At 37.3% G+C, this 25,535-nt stretch overlaps 1 protein-coding gene across 1 annotated transcript in view; it reads right to left on the reverse strand.

The window, feature by feature from the left end:
- LOC145984070 (uncharacterized) overlaps positions 1-25,077 on the reverse strand; it is a 49,700-nt gene extending 24,623 nt beyond the window's left edge. Inside the window, exons 1-4 of the mRNA XM_083117457.1 lie at positions 24,647-25,077; positions 5,473-9,662; positions 4,450-4,548; positions 1,779-1,887 (exon numbers count right to left, since the gene is read on the reverse strand). Of these exons, the coding sequence (XP_082973583.1) occupies positions 1,779-1,887; positions 4,450-4,548; positions 5,473-9,450 (4,186 nt within the window). The 5' untranslated portion in view covers positions 9,451-9,662; positions 24,647-25,077. The remainder of the gene's footprint in view (positions 1-1,778; positions 1,888-4,449; positions 4,549-5,472; positions 9,663-24,646) is intronic.
- Positions 25,078-25,535: the final 458 nt, after the last annotated feature.

Here is a 25,535-nt window from a genome sequence, read left to right on the forward strand (position 1 = left end):
GAACTACTTGTGTGGTGTCGCCAGTGGAAACTTCAAATGAATCCTAAGAAATGCTCCTGCCTCACCATTGTCCTAAAAAGGAACAAACTCGATTCTGCTTATTATCTTGAAAACAATCCCATCAAAAAAGTTTTCTCTCAAGAAGATCTCGGAGTTATCATCGATGAAAAACTAAACTTTAATGAGCACATTACGAACACTACTAAATGAGCAATGCACCTTCTCGATCTTCTGTACAGATTCACTGAAATCCAAAACTAATCATTCATCAGCATATTTTACAAATCTCTTATCAACCCCATTCTTGAATACTGCTCTCCTATCTGGACCATGGCTTCAAAAACAAATCTTTCCCAGATTGATTCTGTCCTCAACTTTTTTCTCATCATTGCTCACCACAGAATACCTTCTCTGAGGCAACTTCACAAAACAGATATTATGTCTGTCTTCAATATCCAACCAGCACAACACTCATCGCGAATTAGCAGACATGAATTTTTTGCACAAAATCATGAATGACAAAATTAAATGTGAATTTCTCTTCAACAAATTTAATCTACACGTCCCCACACAGCCAACCCACAACGTTAAGCTCTTTCACAATCCCACCACAAATCTCTCCCTTCTACAGCGGTCTCTTTTCTACAAGCTTCCTCACTCATATTATAACCTGCCTCCAAATTTGGACTTATTCTTGCCAGAACAAAGTTTTAGAAAATTGTTAACGATGTATGTATATTTTTTTTATTTGTTTTCAGTCCCATTTAGTACTCTATTTTGTTGTTGTTGTTGTTATTGTTATTTTCCTGCTGTTACTGTTTGTGTAAAATGGTCATTAAGTACTGCATCTGAAACTTTAGGTAAAATAATAAAAAAATAAAAAAAATAAAAAATTGTTTGGAATTTTTCCCTGTCGTTAGAATGTAAAATTGGACATTGTACAAATAGGTGGTACAATTCATAGCTTTCCTTAACAGTTTCCCTACACTCTGCAAGTCATAAAATTCTCTGCACATGGCGAAAAACATTTGAGAGTCAGCAACACTGCAGAGTGCTGTTCTCAGAACATATACTTCAGGTGTTCCGCCACCAAAGCTGAACGAGTGTGCCATTTTATCTGAACAGAAGTGTAGCAATAAAAACTTCTTGCAGTAGATTTCTACATGATAAAAGAGTTCAAAACATGAGGCCTTTTCCAATACTATTTAATTGATTGATTGGTTTGTTGTTTCAAGTCCACTTTATGCACAGGAAGGCTAATCGGGGCTGGACCTACAGATTAAAGTGGGATCCGAACCACTGTGCCATGTGCCTCCACCAGGTATCGAACCCAGGACCCCTTGATTACAAGGCGACGACGTTACCACCCAACACTATTTAATATAAAATGTATAACCACTGGTAATACTCAATGTAGAAACTTACCAAATTTAGAAGTTATTATTTGTTCCTTTCTTTGTTCAAAAACCTAATTTAATGCAAAAATTGCATTGGTACTTTTCAGGAAACAATCAATTTCCCCTGGCATTTAAAGAAAAAGTAAATTCCCTGACTTTTCTAGAATTTCCAGGTTTTCCATGCAGGTAGACACCATGATATGCAGTGGAGTCCAAATATTACGTTCTAGATTTGTACATTTTCCAACATTATACATTAGGATTTGATGGTCCTTCAACAGCATATTTTAATAAAATTTTCTCTAATTTTACATTTTCCTGCATGTTAAGTTCTTTCAACACTGGCAGTTAAAAAACTTAGAAGTATCACAATCAACTTACCTGCAGCAGCAGACACAATATTTTTCTTCGAAGCCCTCTTTACACCTGTCCCACCCAGTACAGCAAGAAACTTGGTTGCCTTCGGAGCTGGATCAAGGGCTAAAGGAACCTTGAAAGAAACAATCATTCATCTAGAGGGTCCAGTCGGTCTTGCAACTATCAATGCATTTTCACAACAATCCTCAATCTAGAGGTAAATACACAAGATAAATACAAAGACCACTTTATGACATATGCAAATTAGAAATGCACCCACAAAATGTATAAAATGTACATATCTGTCATAATCAGATGTATCATTCTCCCAATAAAGCTATTCAATACTAATGGACCAACATGAAATTCTTCTTATCAATACCAACAGTGCACTAATGTATTAAATTTAATTATAATGCTAATGTACAGTTCTGATATAAAAAGCCCCAATTTTGTGAAGGATCTGATCAATTCATCCACGAATATGTCTGCTAACTTGTCACTGCAGTGACAATGTTACAGATTCCTGAAAATTGTAACAATTTAAAGTTATTCAAAATATTAATATTTTGAGTATTCCATTCCAATCATAATCATCGATTTACTAAAGTTTCATTTCAAGATATTTCAGAATTACATCAGAATACTAATATACCTATTATGTAATCACAAAATACAGGTTTTCACATAATACTGGTTACAACTTAATGTAAAATTTGAATTTTGCAAACTTTCCATGCAAGAGGTGAATGACATTTTTTGTAGACCCCATGAAAGACCAAAATGAACGAAGAGTTATCAGTCGGTATTGTTACATTAGCAACCAGTACCTTCTGATACTGATACCACTTCTATCCAGCTCTACCTTACTTTACAGTGATTAAAAACCACATCTGCATGTAATGGTCTGAGAAATTTTTTTTGCCAATAAATCATTACTCCAATATCAGATAATGCAATAAATTAGGAAAGTAGTAGAAATGGGACAAGTTAATATATATTGTATTGATATCTGCTGATACAGGAATATTAGTGTATTAGTTTGTTTGTAAAATTGCTGATGTGTCTGATACTGTATTTACGCATGTGTAATGCGCGGGGCCGAGAGCGAGTGAAACACCCTGTATTCCATATATACTTTTAATTCATTCTCTCATCTGATCATCTTCTAGGTCAGTTTGGTTTGTTTGATTTGATTTATTTTACTTCGCTTCTTGTGCCACTTTTGGCTAATTTGTGAAGATGGGGATGAGTGATGATATGATGAAATTGATGAATAGACATCACAAACGTTCATGCCCAAGCCAGGATTCAAACCCGGGACCCCTGGCATCGAAGCGCGATGTGCTAACCACTCCGCCACGGGGGCCGACCATCTTCTAGGTCAACGTGACGGTACACATATTTTATGTTAAATAAATAAATATAAGTAAATATCAACATGACAAAGGCGTTCTAATGGAAGTTAAGAAAATTCAAACCATGGCTTAAATGGCCAGAATTAAGATATAGTTTAAAACAGTTTTATCTAGACATCCCAACTGACAATACTAACAGCGATCAGCCTCCAACGCATCACAATATCCATCAAAATAATATTATCTGATGCCATGCAATGGTGGTGGTAGATGCACATTGCACGGTGGTTCGGTTTCCACTTTAAACTGTAGGTCCAGTCCCGATTAGCTTTTTCTGTGCATAAAGCGGTGTTAAGAACTAACCCAAACAAGTAACAATTCCATGTGATGAAAATTCAAATATTTTCTTTTTATAAGAATAATTTTTCAATATACCACAATTTAGTCTATCTCCCTAAGATACAACTCCCCATTTATGTCCTTTCACCTTACGTCGACTAATTGCGCGAGGTAGAAAATGGCCACCGTACGTACGTTCCTCACCTGTCGTACCGCTTGCACCGTTACTAAGCCATCCGAAACCAGCTTGTTCCACCTCTTTTGGCGTGGAGACGCTCTCGCACATTGTTGCAACATTTATTCCCATATGTTTTGGTATGGAGGGCGGTGCTTGGGTTGCCGCGTGATCGACGGCAGATTACTGACAGGTAGCGCAGCCAATGGGGGCCGAGTTATGACCGTCAAACACCAGCGCGCGCTTCGAATCACCCATCACTCATCATAACGTCACACGTAGTTCCTCTCTATTCATGTTTTACAGACACTATTGTGTTTAGTTGGTTCCTCGCTTTGGGGTTTGGTGCTTGTGGCTTCCTCTTACATAACGTTTCGTCAATGCAGTGTGTGACCTAAGAAATAACAAATGAATAACGATTCCTCGCAATACTCTTAAGTTTGCACCTTCCTCCCTTGGGGGTGCTGTGCTTGTCCGCCCATTCATTGTCAATATCTCAACTTCCATGGAGTGTATAGCAGCCACACCCAGATTCCCGCTATCCTCGGGAGTACCTCTAGTACGTATAAAAATTTCGGTCCAATTAGAGCACTTTTAAAACTTCCTCGCTTTGGCGTGAAAAGTCCAGCTTCCTCTTAATGGAGGGTGGGAAAACAGGGGTGTGTGTGTGTGTGCGCGCACTTCTACATTTAAATTTAAAATCTAATGATCCATATTCTTTGTGCATTAACTGAACAATATAATCTGTGGAGGAAGCCTCGAAATGTAAAACAAGATTCTGCAAAGAAATGTCAATGAAGCACACTTCTAAGCAATCACATACCTTCTGGGCTTCACAACCAGTGTTGTTCATTCCTACAGATGGACCTGCACGCCTGCAATCTTCAGATGTCATTTGAGATGGGTGAAGAGAACAAAATACCTGCAAAAAAGCAAGGTAAGGTTGTGCTTTCGAAGACGTACCAATACACATATTGTTACACGTATTATACGCATCATAATGTGATTTATCTTTGAAAATTAGTTAAGTAATTACTTCATCTTTCAGACATATGTTTACCTATCAACTGATGTACATGCATACGTATAACAAGTCTATTAAATTATTGAATGAATATAGACATATCTCACCAGAAGAACAGTGACTTTTTCCCATGAAGACTGGATGATAATAATAATAACAATTACATTATTATTATTATTAACAAGAACAATAATAACTTGAGGCGTAACAGCCTGTGAAAGTCAGTGTCTACCTACGGACTGCTGGTGCGACTCCCATCAGATTTGGGAAATCATTCAACCAGTTACGGGGTGACGTGTGGTCAGTATGACAAACCCCCACTCATTGTTGTACTTTAAGTTTCACTTTCTTGCTACATAACTCATCGTGAAAATCTCACGACACCTTTGATCTGGATCTACAATCAAATATTTAATTCTACAAGTTCTTGACACTAAATTAGCTACTCGCATAGTCTTGCATATAGAAGAACGTATTATGCATGTTAAATAATTTATTTGATGCTTCAAATTTATCGTTGTACACGATTTAATTTCTTAACTATAGGGCAAGCGAATATAATAACATGTCAACGTTCACATTCTCATGTAAAAGCGAAGGATATCAAACTAGATAGAACATTATCTGAAAAAGGAATTATGAATATCCTGCTGGAAGAAAGCTTGAACATATGTATTTTGTTTCCTTGTTTTATAAGAACTCTTATTTCTTTACTACATATTGCACACATGATTTTTTTTAGCTTATCCTATAATTTTTCATGAGGTTTCTATTGTCTTTAAATTGAAAACATTGAAAAGGGTTTTGTTATTGAACACTTACCTCAATTATCTCAGGTTTGATATCCTCATCAATGGCTGCATCTGATTGGTTAGGCCCCTCTGGACTCTCGTTGACTGAAGGAAGTTCGACAGTACTTGGACGGAGTTGAAGTCGTTCTACTTCTGCAACAGAACTAAGTTTCTTGTGATATTTAATCACTGGCTCCGACTGATTTAGAGGTTTTGCAACTGAATTACCTTCTTGAAGTGTTGTCTCAACTGTTGGTTGTTCACGAAGATTACCTTGAGACTTCTGGATGCACAACACTGCTATTCCGTCTTGAAAGCCGGCATTTTTTACATGACCTTGATTTAAATGATGTTTATGAACATTTTGTGTCGTCTGTGAAATTGACAATTTGACACTATCAGGACATCCATTATTCTTAGAACAAATAACATTGCAATGAGTTGCCGTCTTGCCTTTTATCTGACGGAGATTGTACGGGGATTCGTGTTGTGCAGACTCATTACAAAATTTTACTCTGTGGTCAGTTTGATTTACACCGTCGTTTGTTGGATTTTCACTAATAGTATTTACATTCCTCGAGCGTTGAGTGAGCAACGTACCCTGATGTACAGTTTGCAACTGTTCCTTCTGAACAGACTTTTCACTTTGAGCTTCACTTACGTACTCCGACTGTTTCCAGAGTTTCCTAATCGAAGTGTCCCCTATCTGAAACTCGATCAAATGCTCTGATTCATTTACAGGTTTCTCTTGGAAGGACGATGCCCCTATCCTTGCTTGTTTTCCTAAAGTATTTCGTTGCATTTGAACAGACGGAGCTGATATCTTATCATGGGAAACAACGGTATGATTCTTTAGTTGAGAAGAGCAAAGATCGTGAATTCTTATTGCCTTTGGTACCGGTTTATTTCGATTTCTTTGAAACACCGATTGTTCATGTGCATTCGCACAAGGATTTTGAATTGAGACTTGACTAGTCATGTAGTTTTCATTTCCCATCATCTCATGGGAAGATAAACCCTTGTGTGAAGTTTCACTCTGGTGTTTTAAAAGGCTCTGAGACTGATTTGCCTCCTTCTCGTGTGCTGTCTGTTCTCCTAATTGTGGTGCTGATATTAATTGTTCTCCAACCGTAGTTTCCTCGCTATGGTCACGTGGTCCTGCTGTTCTATCTTCCAATTCATTCATTCTGTCTTGAACAATAACTAAAGAGTCATTTTCGGCATTATCCAATTGACGTGGCAGTGGTGGTGACTCGCTATGGTGACGCGGTCCTGCTATTCTATCTTCCAATACATTCATTCTGTCTTGATCTCGAACTAAAGAGTCATTTGGTGCATTATTCAATTGCCGTGACAGTGGTGGTAACTCGCTATCATCACGCGGTCCTGCTGTTCTATCTTCCAATACATTCATTCTGTCTTGATCTTGAACTAAAGAGTCATTTTGGGCATTATTCAATTGATGTGGCAGTGGTGGTGATTCGCTATGATGATGCGGTCCTGCTGTTCTGTCTTCCAATACATTCATTCTGTCTTGAGCTCGAACTAAAGAGTCATTTTGGGCATTATTCAATTGCCGTGACAATAGTGCTAACTCGCTATTGTCACGAGGTTCTGCTGTTCTATCATCCAATACATTCATTCTGCCTTGATCTCGAACTAAAGGGTCATTATTATTCAATTGACGTGGCAGTGGTGGTGATTCGCTATGGTCACGCGGTCTTGCTGTTCTATCTTCCAATACATTCATTCTGTCTTGATCTCGAACTAAGGAGTCATTTTGAGCATTACTCAATTGACGTGGCAGTGGTGGTGATTTGCTATGGTCACGCGGTCCTTCTGTTCTATCTTCCAATACATTCCTTCTGTATAAGGAGTCATTTTGAGCATTACTCAATTGACGTGACTGTGACGAAGGCAATCCCAATTGACTTGTTCTTGTATTCTTGCCTTGACCAGCATGTTGTGGCGCTTTTGTCTTCCTTACTGGCTGTTTTATTTCACGTAACAGTGAATTCTGATCCAACATACGAACCCCGGACTGCTGGGGAGAAATCTGATTAGACAAACGGCTTTGATATACACTCTGATTAGGAAGAAATGGAACCCTGTAATCTGTGAGTGAAGGTCTCTGTTGTACTGGGTGTTGTGGCAATGGTGGTCTATGCTGCGTTATACGTTGAGGATACCTGAGAGATTGATCATAAGGTTGTTGCATATTTACTGGTGCTGGTGTAGGTTTATAATGAATACCATGGTAAGGTGGAGGTTGTTTTTGAGGTACCTGAACTTGTATTTGAGTTCTATATCTGTAATGTGGATGTCTATCTGGGAACTGATAGATGTTGTTCACATCTCTTGTCAATTGATGCATACCTGGCCTTTGGTTTGTACATAAACTATTGGCTTGAAACAATGGATTATTATATGCCTGTGCTAGATATGGAGTTTGAATACATTGTTGAATATCTCGATTTGAATAGTTTCCATAGTTATGTTGCGGTATTGGGCCTTGAGCTGCTTGTATAACTTGATACTGTTGATTGATATTTGGATACATGTTCACCAGTTGAACTAAATAATTTTGTTGGTTAGCAGAGACTAGTGCGAAACGAGAATTAATGAGTTGCTGACTAGTACCAGTGCTAATCGACTGCCTATTATACAAATGTTGCCATTGATTTGCGGGTTGGTTAGCATATATCATCCAATTAACGGCTTGTGTACGACGTGACTCAACTCCAGGTATTTCGGACTGAAGGTGTAATTGTTGGATCCCACTAGGTGATACTCTTTTGCTATTGCCGTTTCTGCTTTGAGAGCACAAAAACTCCTGTTTATCATCTTGGAATGACGTAACCAAGTTTTTTCTTTGTGAGATTGCCTTCTCTACTCGTAATTTCTCTCTCCCATTATTGCTGATGGAACCAAGTGTGCTGTGTCCTGTCTCTTCATTGCTGGATGATAATTCCGGCATTGGAGAATCTGGGAAATTTAATGAAACTGGAAGCGTTTCATGGCCAGTTTTGTTAGTAATAGACTCTCCCAGTGTACTGATGAAAACTCCATCTTCAGGATCCTCACTAATCTGCTCAGTAGTGTGCAAGCTGCTGCAATTTTCCACACTTTTGCTTTCATTATCTGAAGGAATGATCACTACAGTATTTCTAGATTGAACACGGGTCTCGACTTGTTTGGTCTTTTCATTTAATTTACTTTCTCTATCAGATTTTGAATAGTGAGGACTTTCATTATAATCATCCACATCTTCTTCCGAAACCCTATCGCTTATAGAGCAATCTACTTTCCGTTTCTTACCTGCTGCAGTATTTCCATATTCAACATGGGGCTCATCCAAGAAACTCTCGTTCCATTCTATGTGACCATTGGTAGTTAGTTTCTTAACTGTATTCATTCCTTTAGCAACTATCACCTTCCTAATGTGTTCAAGCTGAGCAACTGTATCATTGTCTGACGACTCATTTGTAGGTACTGGAGCTAGGTTACCAATCATATCATCTGAGGAATTTGAACATGTCTCCTCCAGTTTCTTCTCCATCGCCATTTCATTATCATCAATGCTCGTTATCGATTGGTTAGTGTTCATGTCTGTTGTAGTTATATTACTCCTTGACTGCTGCATGTCTCCATGCATTTCCAAATTTCTCAAAAAGTCATGTTTATGTAGATTGGTGATACGATCTTCATATTTAGCCTTCTTTTTATCTTGAACGGCATTCTTCATGTCTTTACTTTCTCTTCGTTTTATACCTTTCTCAATGGACTTTGAATGCACATAGCAATTTTTCCTTACATCATCATCTTCGGTATTGACTTGGAGTTTTCCATTGTTATCGCTTTGAATTGTCCTTTCCTGCCTCGAGTTAATGAGAATATTCGAACTTTTCGCAAGAGAACTTCCAAATATCTTCTTTATTGCTTGAGACTTATTATTTCCTCGCCTTTTAGAGATTACTTCACTATGTTCTTCCTCACTCTTCTCTTCCATATTCAATGTTTTATATGAATGTTTAGGTACATTATTTCATTTTAAGAATCTGTAGTTTTTATGAGGTAAAAGCATCACTTACTTTAGCTGCTGTAGTCTGAGCATTACACGTTTATTTGGACATATTCAATATCTTCCCGAATCTTCTAAGAAATTCTAATGCATCTAATAATACTCAACGTATTATCCTCTTATTCCTGGAAGATCAAGCTCTGGAAAAAAACAGAAAAATAATCAATGTAGCAGGAAGAAATGAAGGGAGTGAAAATACAACAACAAAAATAAAAAACCCATGGCGCCTCAGAAATTCGCATCTAACTGCCCTGAAATATTCTTCATTCCATAATTTGGAAATATTGCAACATGACAATTTTTGACAACTGTGGACATCCGACCACAGTCCAGTCCACCCCAAGTCCAGTGACGGTGCCAGCCTAAAATAAGTGAGGGGACTACAGATTTCGGAATCAAATTCTCGGGGGGCTGTGGTACAGAGTAATCACGGTCCATGGAGGGAGATTTGCAAATAACTGTTCCCGAATATACTTGTCATACGTCTTGCTGTCCATTTTATCGTGTACGTTGGCCATGTTTTTTCCTTTAATGTCCACTTTTTGCACAGAAAGGCTAATCGGGACTGGGCCTACAGTTTAAACTGGGATCCGAACCACTATATGCCTCCACTGGGTATCAAACCCGGAACCCCTTGATTACGAGACCAGGACGTTACCACTGTGCAGTGTTGCCCACAGGACGAGACGGGACAGGCTTTAAGAAATTCGAGACGAGATTGATCATTTGTCCCGAGACAAACGAATATTTTCGAGACGAGACGAGACAGGCCAAAGTCTCGTCTCGCGGGCAACACTACCACTGTGCTTTACATTGGAGCACGATAGGATGGCTATTCAAACGTTATTTTCAACGAAGGTAAGAATTTCTCGTGTAAAGATAACAAAAATGTTTTTAGCAAACCTTTAGTATTATGTAGCAAGTTGTAAGTTTCCGAAAATTACACTCTCCTGTACCTAAGAACTAATATATTAAAGTGCAACGGCAGGGTAGCTCAGACGGGCTAAATATAGTATGTTTATGCACAAAGAGCGCTAAACGTGACGTAATTTTGGTCGTCTCTAGCTGCCATCGGTCTATAATAAAAAAAAAATAGATTTTTACACTACGCTTTTATGTTTCCTCTTGTTGTGACTTGCGAGTATGTGCAATTAAACGGCGGGAGTAGGAATCGGAGAAACTACCCAAATTACAAAGAGAAAATGTATTAAGTGGATAAGCGCATAACATTTATTATTATACACTATGCCCTATCCGGTAACTTAATATTAACATATGTTTTCTTTGTATTAAGCAGACATTTCCCCCTCGTATTTTCGTCCATTTTGTTTAGCGTTACAACAATTTTAAAATTATAATTCCTGTAAATAAGAAAGTCCTAGAGGTTGCGAGATATGAAACAGAATGTAACATATTTTTTGTAATAACTATTCTTCTCGATAAATGTGTATGTATAAAATAGAGAACCATATCTACTAGCCATGAGGAAAAGTATGATATCACGTATAAAAAAATGAGTCAGGTATTAATAACAACTATAAAAAAAAGTACAGGCACGTGGAATTATTATGTATTCACTTAAATTGTGAAAATTGAAAGTGACGTAAACAAGTGCTGCGCAAAATTTAAGGCTTTTTTGAGTTCCGATATCTTTTCTGTTGTTGACGATCGTCTTATTAAAATTCTTAGTTTCACAGGACTGATTATTCATCTATCATCTTCCGACATAATTTCTTAGATTAAGATGAAATTAAACTTGCAATTTAATGTAATAGCAGCACGTTCAGCATCAAACTCCCCATGTATTTTTTTCTTTTATATAAATGTATATTTGGTTGTAGCTTTGCTGCTATGTTACATTTGTTTTACATTTCATAATTTTATAAATGGGAGAACAATTGCCCATCTAAAGTGTGGGGACACAACAGGGGTGCTTCCACCTACAATAGTTTGCTTTGATCAGGAACATACAAGAATGCATGAATTGGTGGGAAGCTGCTCATTCTTGCAGCTGTTGGTCCAGAATAATGACGGTCCGTGGGGAAAGATTTGAAAATAACTGTTTCCGAATATACTTTTTATACGTCATGCTCTCTATTTTATCACATGCGTCGGCAGTGTTTTTCTTTCTTTTATGCAGAGTATGGGATTTCTGAGGAATGATTTCCGCATACTCCTATGTGATTCATTGTTTGCAAGCAGCCATTTGTTTACTGTTGCCTTTCATGCAAACTGCTTCTGCAATCTATGTATTTCACATGTGTGGGGCGTGGAGGGGTATTACCATTAATATTACCATTTATCAATGCTAAATGCTATTGATGTTAGGTCAGGTGGGTTAGTGTTCTTGGCATTGAAAAACAACCCTATATGCTTTAAATATCTGATCACATAATATCTGGTCTTTAAGCCTTGCATAAAAATCTACAAAAACCTGAGACCAAGTCAACTAGAAATCAAGAATGCTGGCTCGCGCAAGCTACATATCAAATTTATGTGGTAATTAATACTTATTGAAGCTCTTAACAGTACTAATTAGTTTTTTCTCAAACTTCGAAGGCACTACCACATTCATTTCCAATATTCCAAGTACTTCCTAATATTCTCATAAAACCTGTCCCCACTAATTAACAGTTAAAAGATTCACCAAGAGAATAACCTGGAGAAATTATGATCTGAAAAGTCTTTTAAGTGAGCATCTGCACTTTGCTCAGAGCAAACATTTTTGATTTACCGTCGTCTAAAGACATGCAGTTCCAGCAATTTTCATGTTGAAGCTTGAAGGGGGGAGGGGGGTCGTGCTTGAGATCAGACATTACATGGTCAGGTGTTGGAAGTATTTAAGGAACTTTTATTAATGGTAAGAGCCCTAAACCTAACCTGCCTAACAAACAATGAAATTACAGATGCAATACTCCTTCACACACTATGCATATGAAGTAGAAGGCAGCAGCAGTCCACATTCAAGACAACAGTGAATGGCAGCTGGCAGCAAAAACTACCACATATAAGTATGAGAAAGAGTAAAATCATTCTCCAGGAAACATGCAATAAGAAACCACCAATACTCTTAAGTATATGTTAACTGACATAAATAGAAATGAACCATGTAAAAAACTGTGTGAATTATGATAATTCCGAAGTAAAAAATTGGAAGTTGAGGCCAACAAACTTAATTTAAAAAAAGTTAATAAATAAAATGAATAAAAGTGCAAAATATATAATCCCAACATGCAGCTCACATCACAAGGAGCTGAAAATGATGTCATGTCATAGTAAATACTATCACGTAAAACCACTACTATACTATAACACATCCATCACTAGCACCAAAGTGAGGAAATATTGAAGCAATCAAACAGTGTCTGCCTAAAATTCTCCAGTTGCGATATTTCTATCGATTAAAAAAGGAGAAGTAAGACAAAATGGCATGGTAATATGTCCTTTTCACCTTCCTAACCCACTCAAACAAATATTTTCATGGCGGTCTTATTATTTGACAGGAAAAAAATGGATGGAATGTGTAAAGCAAATTGAATGGGGTAACATTTTGTTATATCGGACACACACTAAAATCGGATATTTTGTGTTTCGCATGGTTCGTGCTTACCAATTGTGTATTGCGGAACATAGTTCAAGGTGCCATTATGCATTTTACACAAAAACAAACACAATTTTTCACATACAGAGTGATTTTTTTGATTCCTTCCTTCGCTTCTGTAACACACAATATGGCGGGCACATTTTGACTAACGTTGTAGTTATGCAGAGTTTCCAACCTTCTTCACCGATAAATACCTACTATCGTGTTCGTCACGTGTGAAAATTTTACAGTATGCACGGGTAGCTGACGGATAGCCCCACAAACCATTCGTGGATAGCCCCATGAACCATTATGCATGGTAGCTGACGATTCGCCTACGAACCATTCACGGATAGCCCCACGAACCATTTCCGATAAGGTTAGGTTAGGCAAGCATAGCTGAAAAAATGGGGCAAACATAGTGAAAAAAAGGGGGTTGGAAACACTGACAGGGGCTTATGTCATCAAACGTACGCAGCATGCAGTTCACATAGCGAAAGCAATGGCAATTGTGCGTCGGTGAGATATCTCTCTTGAAAAATTCATGATTTCCCGGTCAAGTATATTCCACGATGAAAGAAAATACCTCGACGAACGTCGGAAAGCTTGGAGAAACTCATTTCCGTAAGTAGTTTCTTCTGTAAAAATGAAGAAATATGTCTCCGATATAAGGAACTGTTACCTTGAATGGGAATGTACAAGGCTCATTCAATATATAAACGGAAATATGTTGTAACACATATTTATTACAAGCACCAAAACAACTATAGTACTATGTTTCAATCAAGTCCCCCTCCCCGCTAGTTCAATGCACCTATGCCAGCACTTGATAAGGGCACTGATTCCACAGGAAAGAAAATCATTTGGATGCCTGCGTGACCACTCATGCACCGCTCTCTGGACTTTGTCGTATTTCTGGAAGCCCGATCCACTTAGACCATCTTCCAGTGAGTGGGCCAAAGGTGTGGAAATCGGGAGGTACGAGATCAGGTGAATATGAAAGGTAGGTAAGCACTCAAACTGTAGGTCCTCCATGGTAGACAATATGACACAGTCGCAGTGTGGTCTTGCAATGTCATGGAGCAAAAGCACACCAGTGGACACCAGACCATGTCGTCTCTGCAGAATAGCTGGTTTCAGTTTTCGTGCAAAAGGTTGGAGTAGGTGGTACTATTTACATTATGCTTCAATCGAGGAAGCAGTTTCACTGACAGTAATATGCAGGTTCTCCCGTATCAAATCCTCCACTTGAGCAATGTTGCTTTCCGTGACAGAGCTAACTGGATGCGGAAAATATGCAACACTGGTTATGTCCTATTTGATCTTATCAGAACACTCATACACTTGTCACCACACTGAATTGTCATGCGGCGATGAATATCTATCGATTTCACGCCTTCACTCAACAAAAATCTAACGACATTTCGCTGTTCAAGTTTGAAGCACTCCTGTAAGGGTGCCGCCATCTTGTGTAACTGTTTCTCAGCATCCCATGCGTGAGGCAGATGTGCCTCATGAACAGCTTACAGATGCCTTCACAAAATAACAAGCATACAACAATCACGGTTGTAATTTAGATTCTTTATACAACTTTTCCGTTTATTTATTGAATGCACCTTGTAAATATTTGTAAGCAGAGAAAATAAAAATGCAGAAAATAAGCACACTGAATGTTTCAAAAATAGCAGCATTAGTCTCTTAGAGTGGCAAATGGCCAAAAACAAAAAATGTATGTGGAAGTACGTGAGATAGAAAATCTGTTCCTGAACCTAGCTGTAGTGAGTATTCATTATGTCTCAGAATCATGCGTATGTATACATATTGGAAGAGACACATTCATAATGAGAAGATTGGGTAATGTTTCCGAATGTTTTATTAATTTTTTATCAGAATTTCACAGGGGAAAGACAAAGTATTTCTTAAATGTGGAAATTATAATATTAGTAAATTTCAAGCAGTCTTTACAAATACATTTTAACAAGCCATTCACTCACTGTTGTCTTGGTTATGGACTGCTACTGCCATCTAGGAGTAACATGTGTGGTGTAAACGGATTTTGTAGTTATGTTAATTGAGTCAGGTTGGGGGCTCTTGGCATTCAAATAATGTTTCCGTAACAGTTCAGAAAACTTTGTTTTTCAAAGCTTCATAGGTGAAAGACAAAGTGCTGCAGAATTATAGAAATAATTGTTAGAGTAAGTGCAAGTTATACACAAAAAAATGTAAAAAGTACCTTCACGCAAGCATGCATGCTTCCCATCGACAAGGCATTTTATATTCATAGAAGGAAGAGAAAGTATCGCAGAATAGTGGAAGTGATTGTGAAAGTAAAATTGAAGCTTGTGAAAATAATCATCATTGTTTGCAGATCCAATCCAAAAAGCCCTATTTATCGGCATAAAGAAGATGTAAAAGGTGGATTGCCGACACGAGGCTCAAAGCAGTGTTGTGTTTGAGACCAGTATTTAATACAATACTGCCCGAATGGGCACTGCTACTAAAAAAAACCTGGGTGTATCCAAGAGTATGAATTTCTCTCCACGTTGCAAGTGGAAGCATTTCTTTATGTTGATTATTAACCCTTTGACTGTGGAGGGTTTTTTTTCTTTTTATACCCCTGTGTGAGGTTATTTTGAAAAATAATAAATATTGCATTTTACAACTTTTTACATTTTAATCCCAAATCATGTTTTCCAATAAAGAAGAGCACACATCTTTGGTACGATCGATACTATATGTGTCTAACGTAAGACCAACTTCCCCCCCCCCCCCCCAAAAGGGTTAAGCTGGACATGATATTTCAAAAATATGATGAATAAGAATTTTCAGAATCCCATGTATTCCTTATGGGGAATCAACTTCAAGTTACGGCTAAACAAATGAAAGTTTCGACTTTTCCGCTGGTGAAATTCATCTTCAAATTGACATCTTCCCATACATATCTTTTTCTATTCCATTGGAAGTTTGATATTCCCAAGAGAAAAAATCAAATGATTCTCCCATAAGCTCAATGCAGTTTTCATTGCCTCCTGTTGACAAACCTGATGCACATAAGAGAGCTAAATTTCACCTTAAATGGAGTTAAAACTGACTTTCAAGGAGCTATATTTAAGAAGGCTGGATAAAGTGCTTTCTAGGGTAATGTTAGTTGTCAAAGGGGAGGGGTGCTGCTATTACCGTTAACTCTAAATTGATGACAATTTATTCTTAGATATCACCATTTAGATCCAGCAGCATCCCCCATTTCAATAATCCACCAATGATCGTATGAAATGGAAAATAAAGGATTCCCGGATAACAATATTATATCAATTTCATGTCTCCATGGCGCTATAACAAAGTCGCTGGGGATATAAGAGGGAGTGGGGCGATGCTGCCAATATAACAATATTACGTCATGTGCACAATGCATAAACACGGCAAAAGTTGGTCCATGCAGACCAACCAGTGATGGCATCACACTGGGGCATGAAGGCAGGCACCCCAGTTCACAGCCAAGAGCCAGATCTGGTTCCAAGCGAGCTAAGTTGGCAACATTGTCAGGGAAGGGGGGAAGGGAGCACCTTGGAAACTGTTCCACAATGACAAAAGTTCCAAATGTTCAATTGTGATTCTGTCATGGTGTGCATGCATTTCTTACAATAGCAGTTCTCAATGTAAAATGATTTTTTCAGTTTCATAGAAGAAAAATGAAGTATTGCACAATTACAAAAATCATTGTTACACAGCAGCCAATAACAAAAACGACAGTAAACACATGGTTGGTGGCAAGAAAGTATTATGTGGGAGTGTACGGAAAGTGTAAAAAACATTCTCAAGCAAACACACAGTAAAAAATCACTAAAGTTAACAGATGGCCCAGGTACCATATGTTTAATTGCAATTCCGTCATGGTGTGTTCGCTTGAGAATGATTTTTTTTCTTCAGTAGTCTCCCACATAATACTTTTTTATTTTCCACCAGCCATTTGATTACTGTCTTTTTAGTTAGGAACTTCTGCTGCCATCTAGGTCACATGAAGGGTATGAAAGAGTTTTCTGAATTACTCTGTTACTCTGAGACTTTGAAAACATTTACAGATAGCTAAATGCTCTAAACCTGGCATGCCTAATTTAACTATGAAAGCATTTAGTGACATTGGCCCAAGTTCCATATGTTCAATTGTGATTCAGTCATGCTTCAGATGCATGTTTTACGGTAGCAGTTCTCAAAGTTCAATATTTTTTTCAGTTTCATAGGAGAAAAACTAAGTCTTACAGAATTACAAAAATGATTGTTACACAGTAGTCCATAACAAAAATGACAGTAGACAGGTGGTTGGTGGCAAGAAAAGTATTATGTGCAAGTGTACGAATGTGAAAAAACATTCTCAAGCAAACACACAGTAAAAAATCACAAACTCTTAAGTATGTGTTAACAGATGGACCAGGTCCCATATGTTTAATTGTGGTTCCGTCAAGGTGTGTTTCCTTAAGAATGATTTTTTTTCACTTCAGTAGTCTGCCACATAATACTTTTTTTTTCCACCAGCCATGTGATTACTTTTGTTTTCGTTAGGAATTTCTGCTGCCATCTAGGTCACATGTAGGGTATGCAAGAGTTTTCTGAATTACTCTGTTACCATGCAGTGAGGTATTGTACAGTTGCCAGATGTCAAAAACGTTCTTAAATGTTCTGGCAGTTAGGTTAAGTGGATCATGTTAAGCACTCTCAGCATTCAAATAATGTTTCGGTAACGGTTCAGAATGTTTAATGACTTTTTCAAAGTTTCATAGTTGAAAGACAAAGTAGTGCAGAATTATTGAAATGATTGTTAGAGTAAATATGAACCTTGAGAAAGTGATAACCACTGTTGGAGTTCCAAAAGTGCAATTTATACACAAAAAAATGTAAATAGTACCTCATGCAAGCATGCACGCTTCCCATCGACAAGGCATTTTTCGTTCGCAGAAGAAAAAGAAAGCATCGCAAATAGTGGAAGACAATGTAAAATTTAATTTGAAGCTTGTGAAAGTAGTTATCACTGTTTGCAGTTCCAAAAAGCCCTTTTTTTCAGCGAAAAGAAGATGTAAAAGGTACATTGCCGACACGAGGCTCAAAGCAGAGTTGTGTTTGAGATCAGCACCTACATGATGAGACAAAAAAAAAGGTAAAAGGTAAAGTGCTCTCCTGTGCTTAGCACTACGCCTTGAAGGCGTATAGGGGGTGTGGGGGTAACGCCCCACATGATGAGACTTTGAAAACATTTACAGATAGCTAAAAACTCTAAACCTGGCATGCCTAATTTAACCATGAAAGCATTTAGTGGTACTATTATCGTATGGGTAAAACACCTATGAATCATATATTTCGGACTTCTTTACATTGCTAACGTGTTGCGGAACATTGCTGAAGGCGAAATAATGCATTTCTAACTAAGATAATGTTTATTTTCTCTATTTACGAGTACTTACTGTTACTTGTTGTTTCGAATCTGTAACACATTATGGCCGTGATAGCATACTGGTTTAGGGGCCGTTCTGAGAGTGTTTTGTCGATTTATGCAGTGGTGCAACCTCGTTCACCGGAAAATATCTACTTTTGTGCCCCTATTTGAAATTATGCAAATACGTCGCATTTACGTGTAGAACTTGTAAAATAACCTTGCGATTTACCACGTTCATTGTCCATACACAGCAATTCGGAACCATCTTTCTTTCGCAATTCGTTAATGCTCTTCCTTTACGCACAACACTCTTGCAACCTTGAATATTGACATCAGACGAGGAATGCCTACATGGTTAGGTTAGGCCTGTTAGGTTAGGTTCCATTAGCATAAATACAAAGAAAAAATAATATTATCGCTAAGAGACGCGTTACCTTTGTATTGCCTAACATGAAAAAGGTCTCTCCTGTGACGTCAGAACAAAATGTTGCTAGAGTGTTGTGCGATAAGTGACACCCATTCGGGTCGGAACCATCTTTCTTTCGAAATTGGTTAATGCTCTTCCTTTACGCACAACACTCTTGCAACCTTGAATATTGATGTCAGACGAGGAATGCCTTCCTTCAAAATGCTGTGTTGAATTACAAAATCAACAACATTTTCAACACCTGGCAACAACTTCACCACGCATCCTCTACACGTCATTTTGAAGCGACACTCGCTACGGGGTTTACATCATCTTACCCAGGGAACAATGTGCTCTCGTGCTAGTGAAAACACGGCCAACCTTGAATATTGATGTCAGACGAGGAATGCCTACGTGTTAGGTTAGGCCTGTTGGGTTAGGTTCCATTAGCATAGATACAAAGAAAAATTATTATTTTCGCTAAGAGACGCGTTAGCTTGTATTGCCTAACATGAAAAAGATCTTTCCTGTGACGTCAGAACACAATGTTGCTACAGTGTTGTGCGATAAGTGACACCCATTCGGGTCGGAACCATCTATCTTTCGTAATTCGTTAATTCTCTTCCTTTACGCACAACAATCTTGCAACCTTGAATATTGACGTCAGACGAGGAATGCCTACGTGGTTAGGTTAGGCCTGTTAGGTTAGGTTCCATTAGCATAAATACAAAGAAAAATTGTAAAAACAGCTCTCTCCTGTGACGTCGGAACACAATGTTGCGCGATAAGTGACACCCATTCGGGAAAAATGGCTTGTTCCGAACTCGACAGGTGGTTCTAGTGAAAACACGGCGAGGCTGAAACACTGGCTACGGGGTTGCATCGTCTTAACACACGGAACATTGCACTCTCATGCAAAAAGCAAACAGCATGTCGGACAGAGATTTTCGCAGAAAACAAAATGCATTCACATTAAAATGGATCAAATCTACATTCAGGAACTTCCAAAACGCTTGAGAAAATGATTTCCGTAAGTACTTTCTCCTGTAAATTTGAAGGAAATTTCCATATGTTCAATTGTGAATCAGTCATGCTTCAGATGCATGTTTTACGGTAGCAGTTCTCAATGTTCAATAATTTTTTCAGTCAGTTTCATAGGAGAAAAACTAAGTCTTGCAGAATTACAAAAATGATTGTTACACAGGAGTCCATAAGAAAAATGACAGTAGACAGGTGGTTGGTGGCAAGAAAGGTTTCATGTGCGAGTGTACGAAAGTGAAAAAACATTCTCAAGCAAACACACAGTAAAAAATCACAAACTCTTAAGTATGTGTTAACAGATGGACCAGGTCCCATATGTTTAATTGTGGTTCCGTCAAGGTGTGTTTCCTTAAGAATGATTTCTTTTCACTTCAGTAGTCTGCCACATAATACTTTTTCTTTTCCACCAGCCATGTGATTACTTTTGTTTTAGTTAGGAATTTCTGCTGCCATCTAGGTCACATGTAGGGTATGCAAGAGTTTTCTGAATTACTCTGTTACCATGCAGTGAGATATTGTACAGTTGCCAGATGTCAAAAACGTTCTTAAATGTTCTGGCAGTTAGGTTAGGTGGGTCATGTTAAGCACTCTCAGCATTCAAATAATGTTTCGGTAACGGTTCAGAATGTTTAATGACTTTTTTCAAAGTTTCATAGGTGAAAGACAAAGTAATGCAGAATTATTGAAATGATTGTTAGAGTAAATATGAACCTTGAGAAAGTGATAACCACTGTTGGAGTTCCAAAAGTGCAATTTATACACAAAAAAAAAATGTAAATAGTACCTCATGCAAGCATGCACGCTTCCCATCGACAAGGCATTTTTCGTTCGCAGAAGAAAAAGAAAGCATCGTAAAATAGTGGAAGACAATGTAAAATTTAATTTGAAGCTTGTGAAAGTAGTTATCACTGTTTGCAGTTCCAAAAAGCCCTATTTTTCAGCGAAAAGAAGATGTAAAAGTTACATTGCCGACACAAGGCTCAAAGTAGTGTTGTGTGAGACCAGCACCTACATGGAGACGTTGAAAACATTTACAGATAGCTAAAAGCTCTAAACCTTGCATGCCTACTTTAACCATGAAAGCATTTAGAGACATTACCCCAAGTTCCATATGTTCAATTGTGATTCAGTCATGGTTCACATGCATTTTTTATGGTAGCAGTTCTCAATGGTTAATGATCTTTTTGGTTTCATAGGAGAAAAGAGAATTATTGCAGAATTACTAAAATAATTGGTCACATGTGGGGTATGCAATGGTGTGCTGAATTAGCTCATTACCATGTAGTGAGGAATTGTAGTTTCCAAATGTCAAAAACGTTCTTAAATGTTCTGACAGTTAGGTCAGATGGGTCATGTTAAGCACTGTTAGCTTCAAATAATGGCCCTGGTAATGGTTCTGAATGTTCAATGATATTTTTCAAAGTTTCAAACGAGAAGGATGAATTATTGCAGAATTATAGAAATAATTGTTACACAGCAGTCCATAACTGAGACGACAGTAAATAAATGGTTGGTGGCAAGAAAGTAACATGTGGGAGTCTATGGAAGTGATAAAAAATTATCATGCACACACAGAAAATGGTCAATGCTGACCATGTATCTTATACTTTTGGAATTACACATGCAGAACTTAGGGCATGGGTAAAATTTTAGTATACCCAAAACGTATTTCTTAAATTTTACAGTACACTTTTGAAAGGACGTGGAAGTGTTTCTTTTCCCATCGCTTAATTTAGTTTGTCGGTAAATCATGTATTTTTGAAGATTAATGTCTCTCCAATGCAAAAAAGTGTTCGATGATGTAACCCCCAGTCAGTGTTTTCAACCACACCATTGTTTTCCAAGAACTTGACAATTTTAACTATGTTTGCCTAACCCAACCGAACCTAACCTTGCCGTGCAAGGTTCGTGTCGTTTTCGAAACTGGAAAAAAATACAAAATCAGTAACACGAAAGTAGGTATTTTTCGATGAAGAAGGTTGCAACACTGCATAACCAATGATCATGGACAATGCTAGTCAACATTTCTCCGCCATATTGCATGTAACGCAAGCAAAAGCAAAAAAACAAGAATTATTCGATATGTCGAAAATTTAGATCATTTGAATGAAAAAAACGAAATGGCACCATCAAGAATCCTTAGGAATGCAGAATACATAAGTACCAATGTGAAAAAAAAGAAAATAAAGGAATTTCAGAGGTTTGGGGGATACTAAACTTTTAATAGGCCATATAAAAACTGCATGTGGATAATGACGGAATAGCAATTAAACATGTGGAACTTGGTCCGAAGATTGGCATGCAGAAATTGGAAATTGAGCTGCCCACAACACTACATATAATGAGGCAGAAAAATTCACCCTTCACTGTCCACATTCATAATCTTATTGGACCTATTTCGATAACAGTATGGTATAGTGAAAACACATTTCACTCATTTATTTCCTAATTATTTACATTTGTACTTACCTGTTATGCATAGCGGAACATTTCTGAACATGGGATTTTGCTTTTTTCACTGAAAAAAGCGTAATTTATCACATTACAAGTATTTATTGTTTGTTGCTAATTCGCGGGCAAATCTTGACTCACGTTGTCTATCGTCAGCTGATATGCAGTGTTTCCAAACTTAATAACCGAAAAATGCCACACAAACTAATCACAGGTTTTTAAGCGAAAATTGATCCACAAACCATTCACAGAAAGTTAGGTTCAGTTAGGTTAGGCAAACATAGAAAATTAAATTTGAAATAAAAAAAACCTGCTCACACGTCATCTTGTAAAACTACCGTGTGGTTGCTACAGGAACACTTATTAACCAAAAAATGCCGCACAAACTATTCACAGAAGGTTTTTAAGCAAAAATTGATCCACAAACCATTCACGGAAGGTTAGGTTAGGCAAAAATAGAAAATTAAATTTGAAAAAAAAATAAAAAAAAATGCTCACATGTCATCTTGTAAAACTACCACGTGGTTGCTACACTAACAGGGGGTTACATAATCGAACGCGTGGAACATTTGATTCATATAGTCGACGGTAATGGTGGCAAGAGCTATCGTGCATCAGAGATACATTAATGACGAAAAATACATGATTTACCTTCCGAATAAGTTGCACAAAGGGAGAAAACACTTCCACGAGCTACCAAAAGTCTACAGAAACTCAATTCCGTAAGTAGTTTCTCCTGTAAATTTGAAGAAATGCGTTTTCACTATACCATACTGTTACCCCTATTTCAACTCCCATATCACAACACACACGCAATATGAAAACTGTCGGCATTCCAAAAATTTGTGAAAATGGTACTAGTTTACTATCCTTCGGACAGATTTCTTCAATTCTACAGAAGAAACTACTTACCGTAATAAGTTCCTGTAGTATTGTCTAACATCTGGAAGATGTTTTGTGTGATGTGGGAATGTTTCATAGCGGAAATTCAACCATTGACGCATAGCCCCACGAACCATTTCCGGTAAGGTTTTAGGTAGGGTCACAATAGTTAAAAACTGGTTTCGAAAAAAATATGCGTAGCCCCACACACCATTCTCGCATAGCCCCACGGACCATTAACACATAGCCCCACAAACCATTTGCGGAAACGTACGTTCTTCAGTTACAAAAACACTTTTTTTTAAAAAAAAATTGATTAAAAAACCGTGAATACACGTTAAAAAATGATCCGCGAAGCAGATAGGTAAGTACAAATGTCAAAAATTGACGAAACTCAGAAGTTATAGGTGTCCGAAGGATAGTAAACATTTACAGTGAAAATTATAACATCCTCGAGCAAAGAAATGAAAAATGTAAATAAAAAAATTAATTGATTGTGGATCTTAATTCAGTGTACCTATCTGATGTGGTGAATGCTCAACATTTCATGTAATCTTATGCCTCAGCCTGAAGAACATGGAGTTCTTACCAATATTATAAGTAGAAGTTCACTAAAGTAAAAATGAAACCCTTAAAAGCAAATTTTCAAAATGCATAAGTCCGTAATTATTAATATAATTATAGGCTATTACCAAAAGTGTGATTTGAACACTTAGGCACTCTTTACTTACATTTAATATAGCAACAAATGTTTTCTTTTGCAGGAAATAATTAAAATAAATATACACACAATTATTTAAATACTTTCGCTTGTGATTACCAAATGAAAATTATTAAAAAAACACCTCTAAAATTAACCAACTTAACTGTATAAAAATCACTAACCTCCTGCTTGCAGACAAAAAATTTTAACTAGCCATAGACCTTTGGATCAGAACCAACCAGAGATATGCAAACAGACTACTCTATATTTTTTGTGGAATGTGATGCGCAACTGCTATTTACACTAAAAATAATAGAAATCTCCCTTCTTTCCATTTATATTTTTCAACAATTTCAAAATATCTAATAAAATCTGTAATCACAGAAAAATATTTATTTTTATTTCAAGACTGCGGAAAGGAGAAATAATGTTTAAGAACTGGTATATTTTCAAATTTGTGGGCGTGTGTCCTTGTATTATTTATTCTTCACGTAATTTACATTATACCAGGATTTTATTTAAAAACCGTAATTTTAAAATTGAGCAGGAGTTCGTCTGAGGAAATAGAAATCAACGTATTTACCTTGAATACAGTATTTCACGCAATGCCAATTGCGAATTTTCAAATCATACCTTCAAATAATTATTATTTTCCACCAATTTTTTTTCCTCCGTCGTTGGTAAAAGAACTTCCATCTTCGTCCTGAGGGTTCATTCCTTTTCTTCGACATCGGAGGGCAAAAAGTGGGCATGGCCCCACCAAAACTCCTGGCTAAATAAATGTTAAAAATAACTTTCAATCTAGATGTCCAGGCAAATATTGCTAAATTTGCGTTTCCAAGTTAAGAAATGCCACCGATTTACACTTGCACAGGCACATACACACAAAACTATTTCACATTTTAGAAAGGACCGCAATAACTTCAAACACAGAAATGAATTATTTTCGTATACTCATAAGTCTGTTACAGTATAATGTTTAAAGCACATGGAAAAATAAAAATTTCAGAAATATTAGAAACTGAAATCTTTTAAACGAACGCGTAGCAAAAGCATAAAACAAACATAATATAAAGTGGCGCCACACGGTGGTAAAATCTGAAGTTGCGAACAGTCAGTTGTCCGGAAGACAGAGACCTTGTAAATAGACCACTGGATGGCGCTGATGTCAGAATCTTTTCCAATGGGCCATATTCGAGTGACGTCACAGCAGACGACGAGCTGGACTGAGTCTAAACAAATAAATATGTCTGAAGTATCAATGCGAATTGTTATTGAAACGAACAATACGTAATGATGGAAAATAACACATTCATTTATGTTTTATAATTGTCACAATTAACCTCGGTTATATGTTCTTTGTCTGTGTTTAAACTGAGGTTAATCGTGACAATTACAATTTGTCTGTGGTTTTAACCAGTTTTAAGAAATAGAAAAAGTGTTAAACGTGGGTGGCCGTGAGCATTATTAGGACCCCAAGACATCATCTGTAGTACGGGCAAATTATTCTAATAGTGGATTG

This window comes from Lepisma saccharinum, chromosome 2 (genome assembly GCF_977018435.1).
Source record: "Lepisma saccharinum chromosome 2, izLepSacc3.1, whole genome shotgun sequence".
Classification (NCBI taxonomy): domain Eukaryota; kingdom Metazoa; phylum Arthropoda; class Insecta; order Zygentoma; family Lepismatidae; genus Lepisma; species Lepisma saccharinum.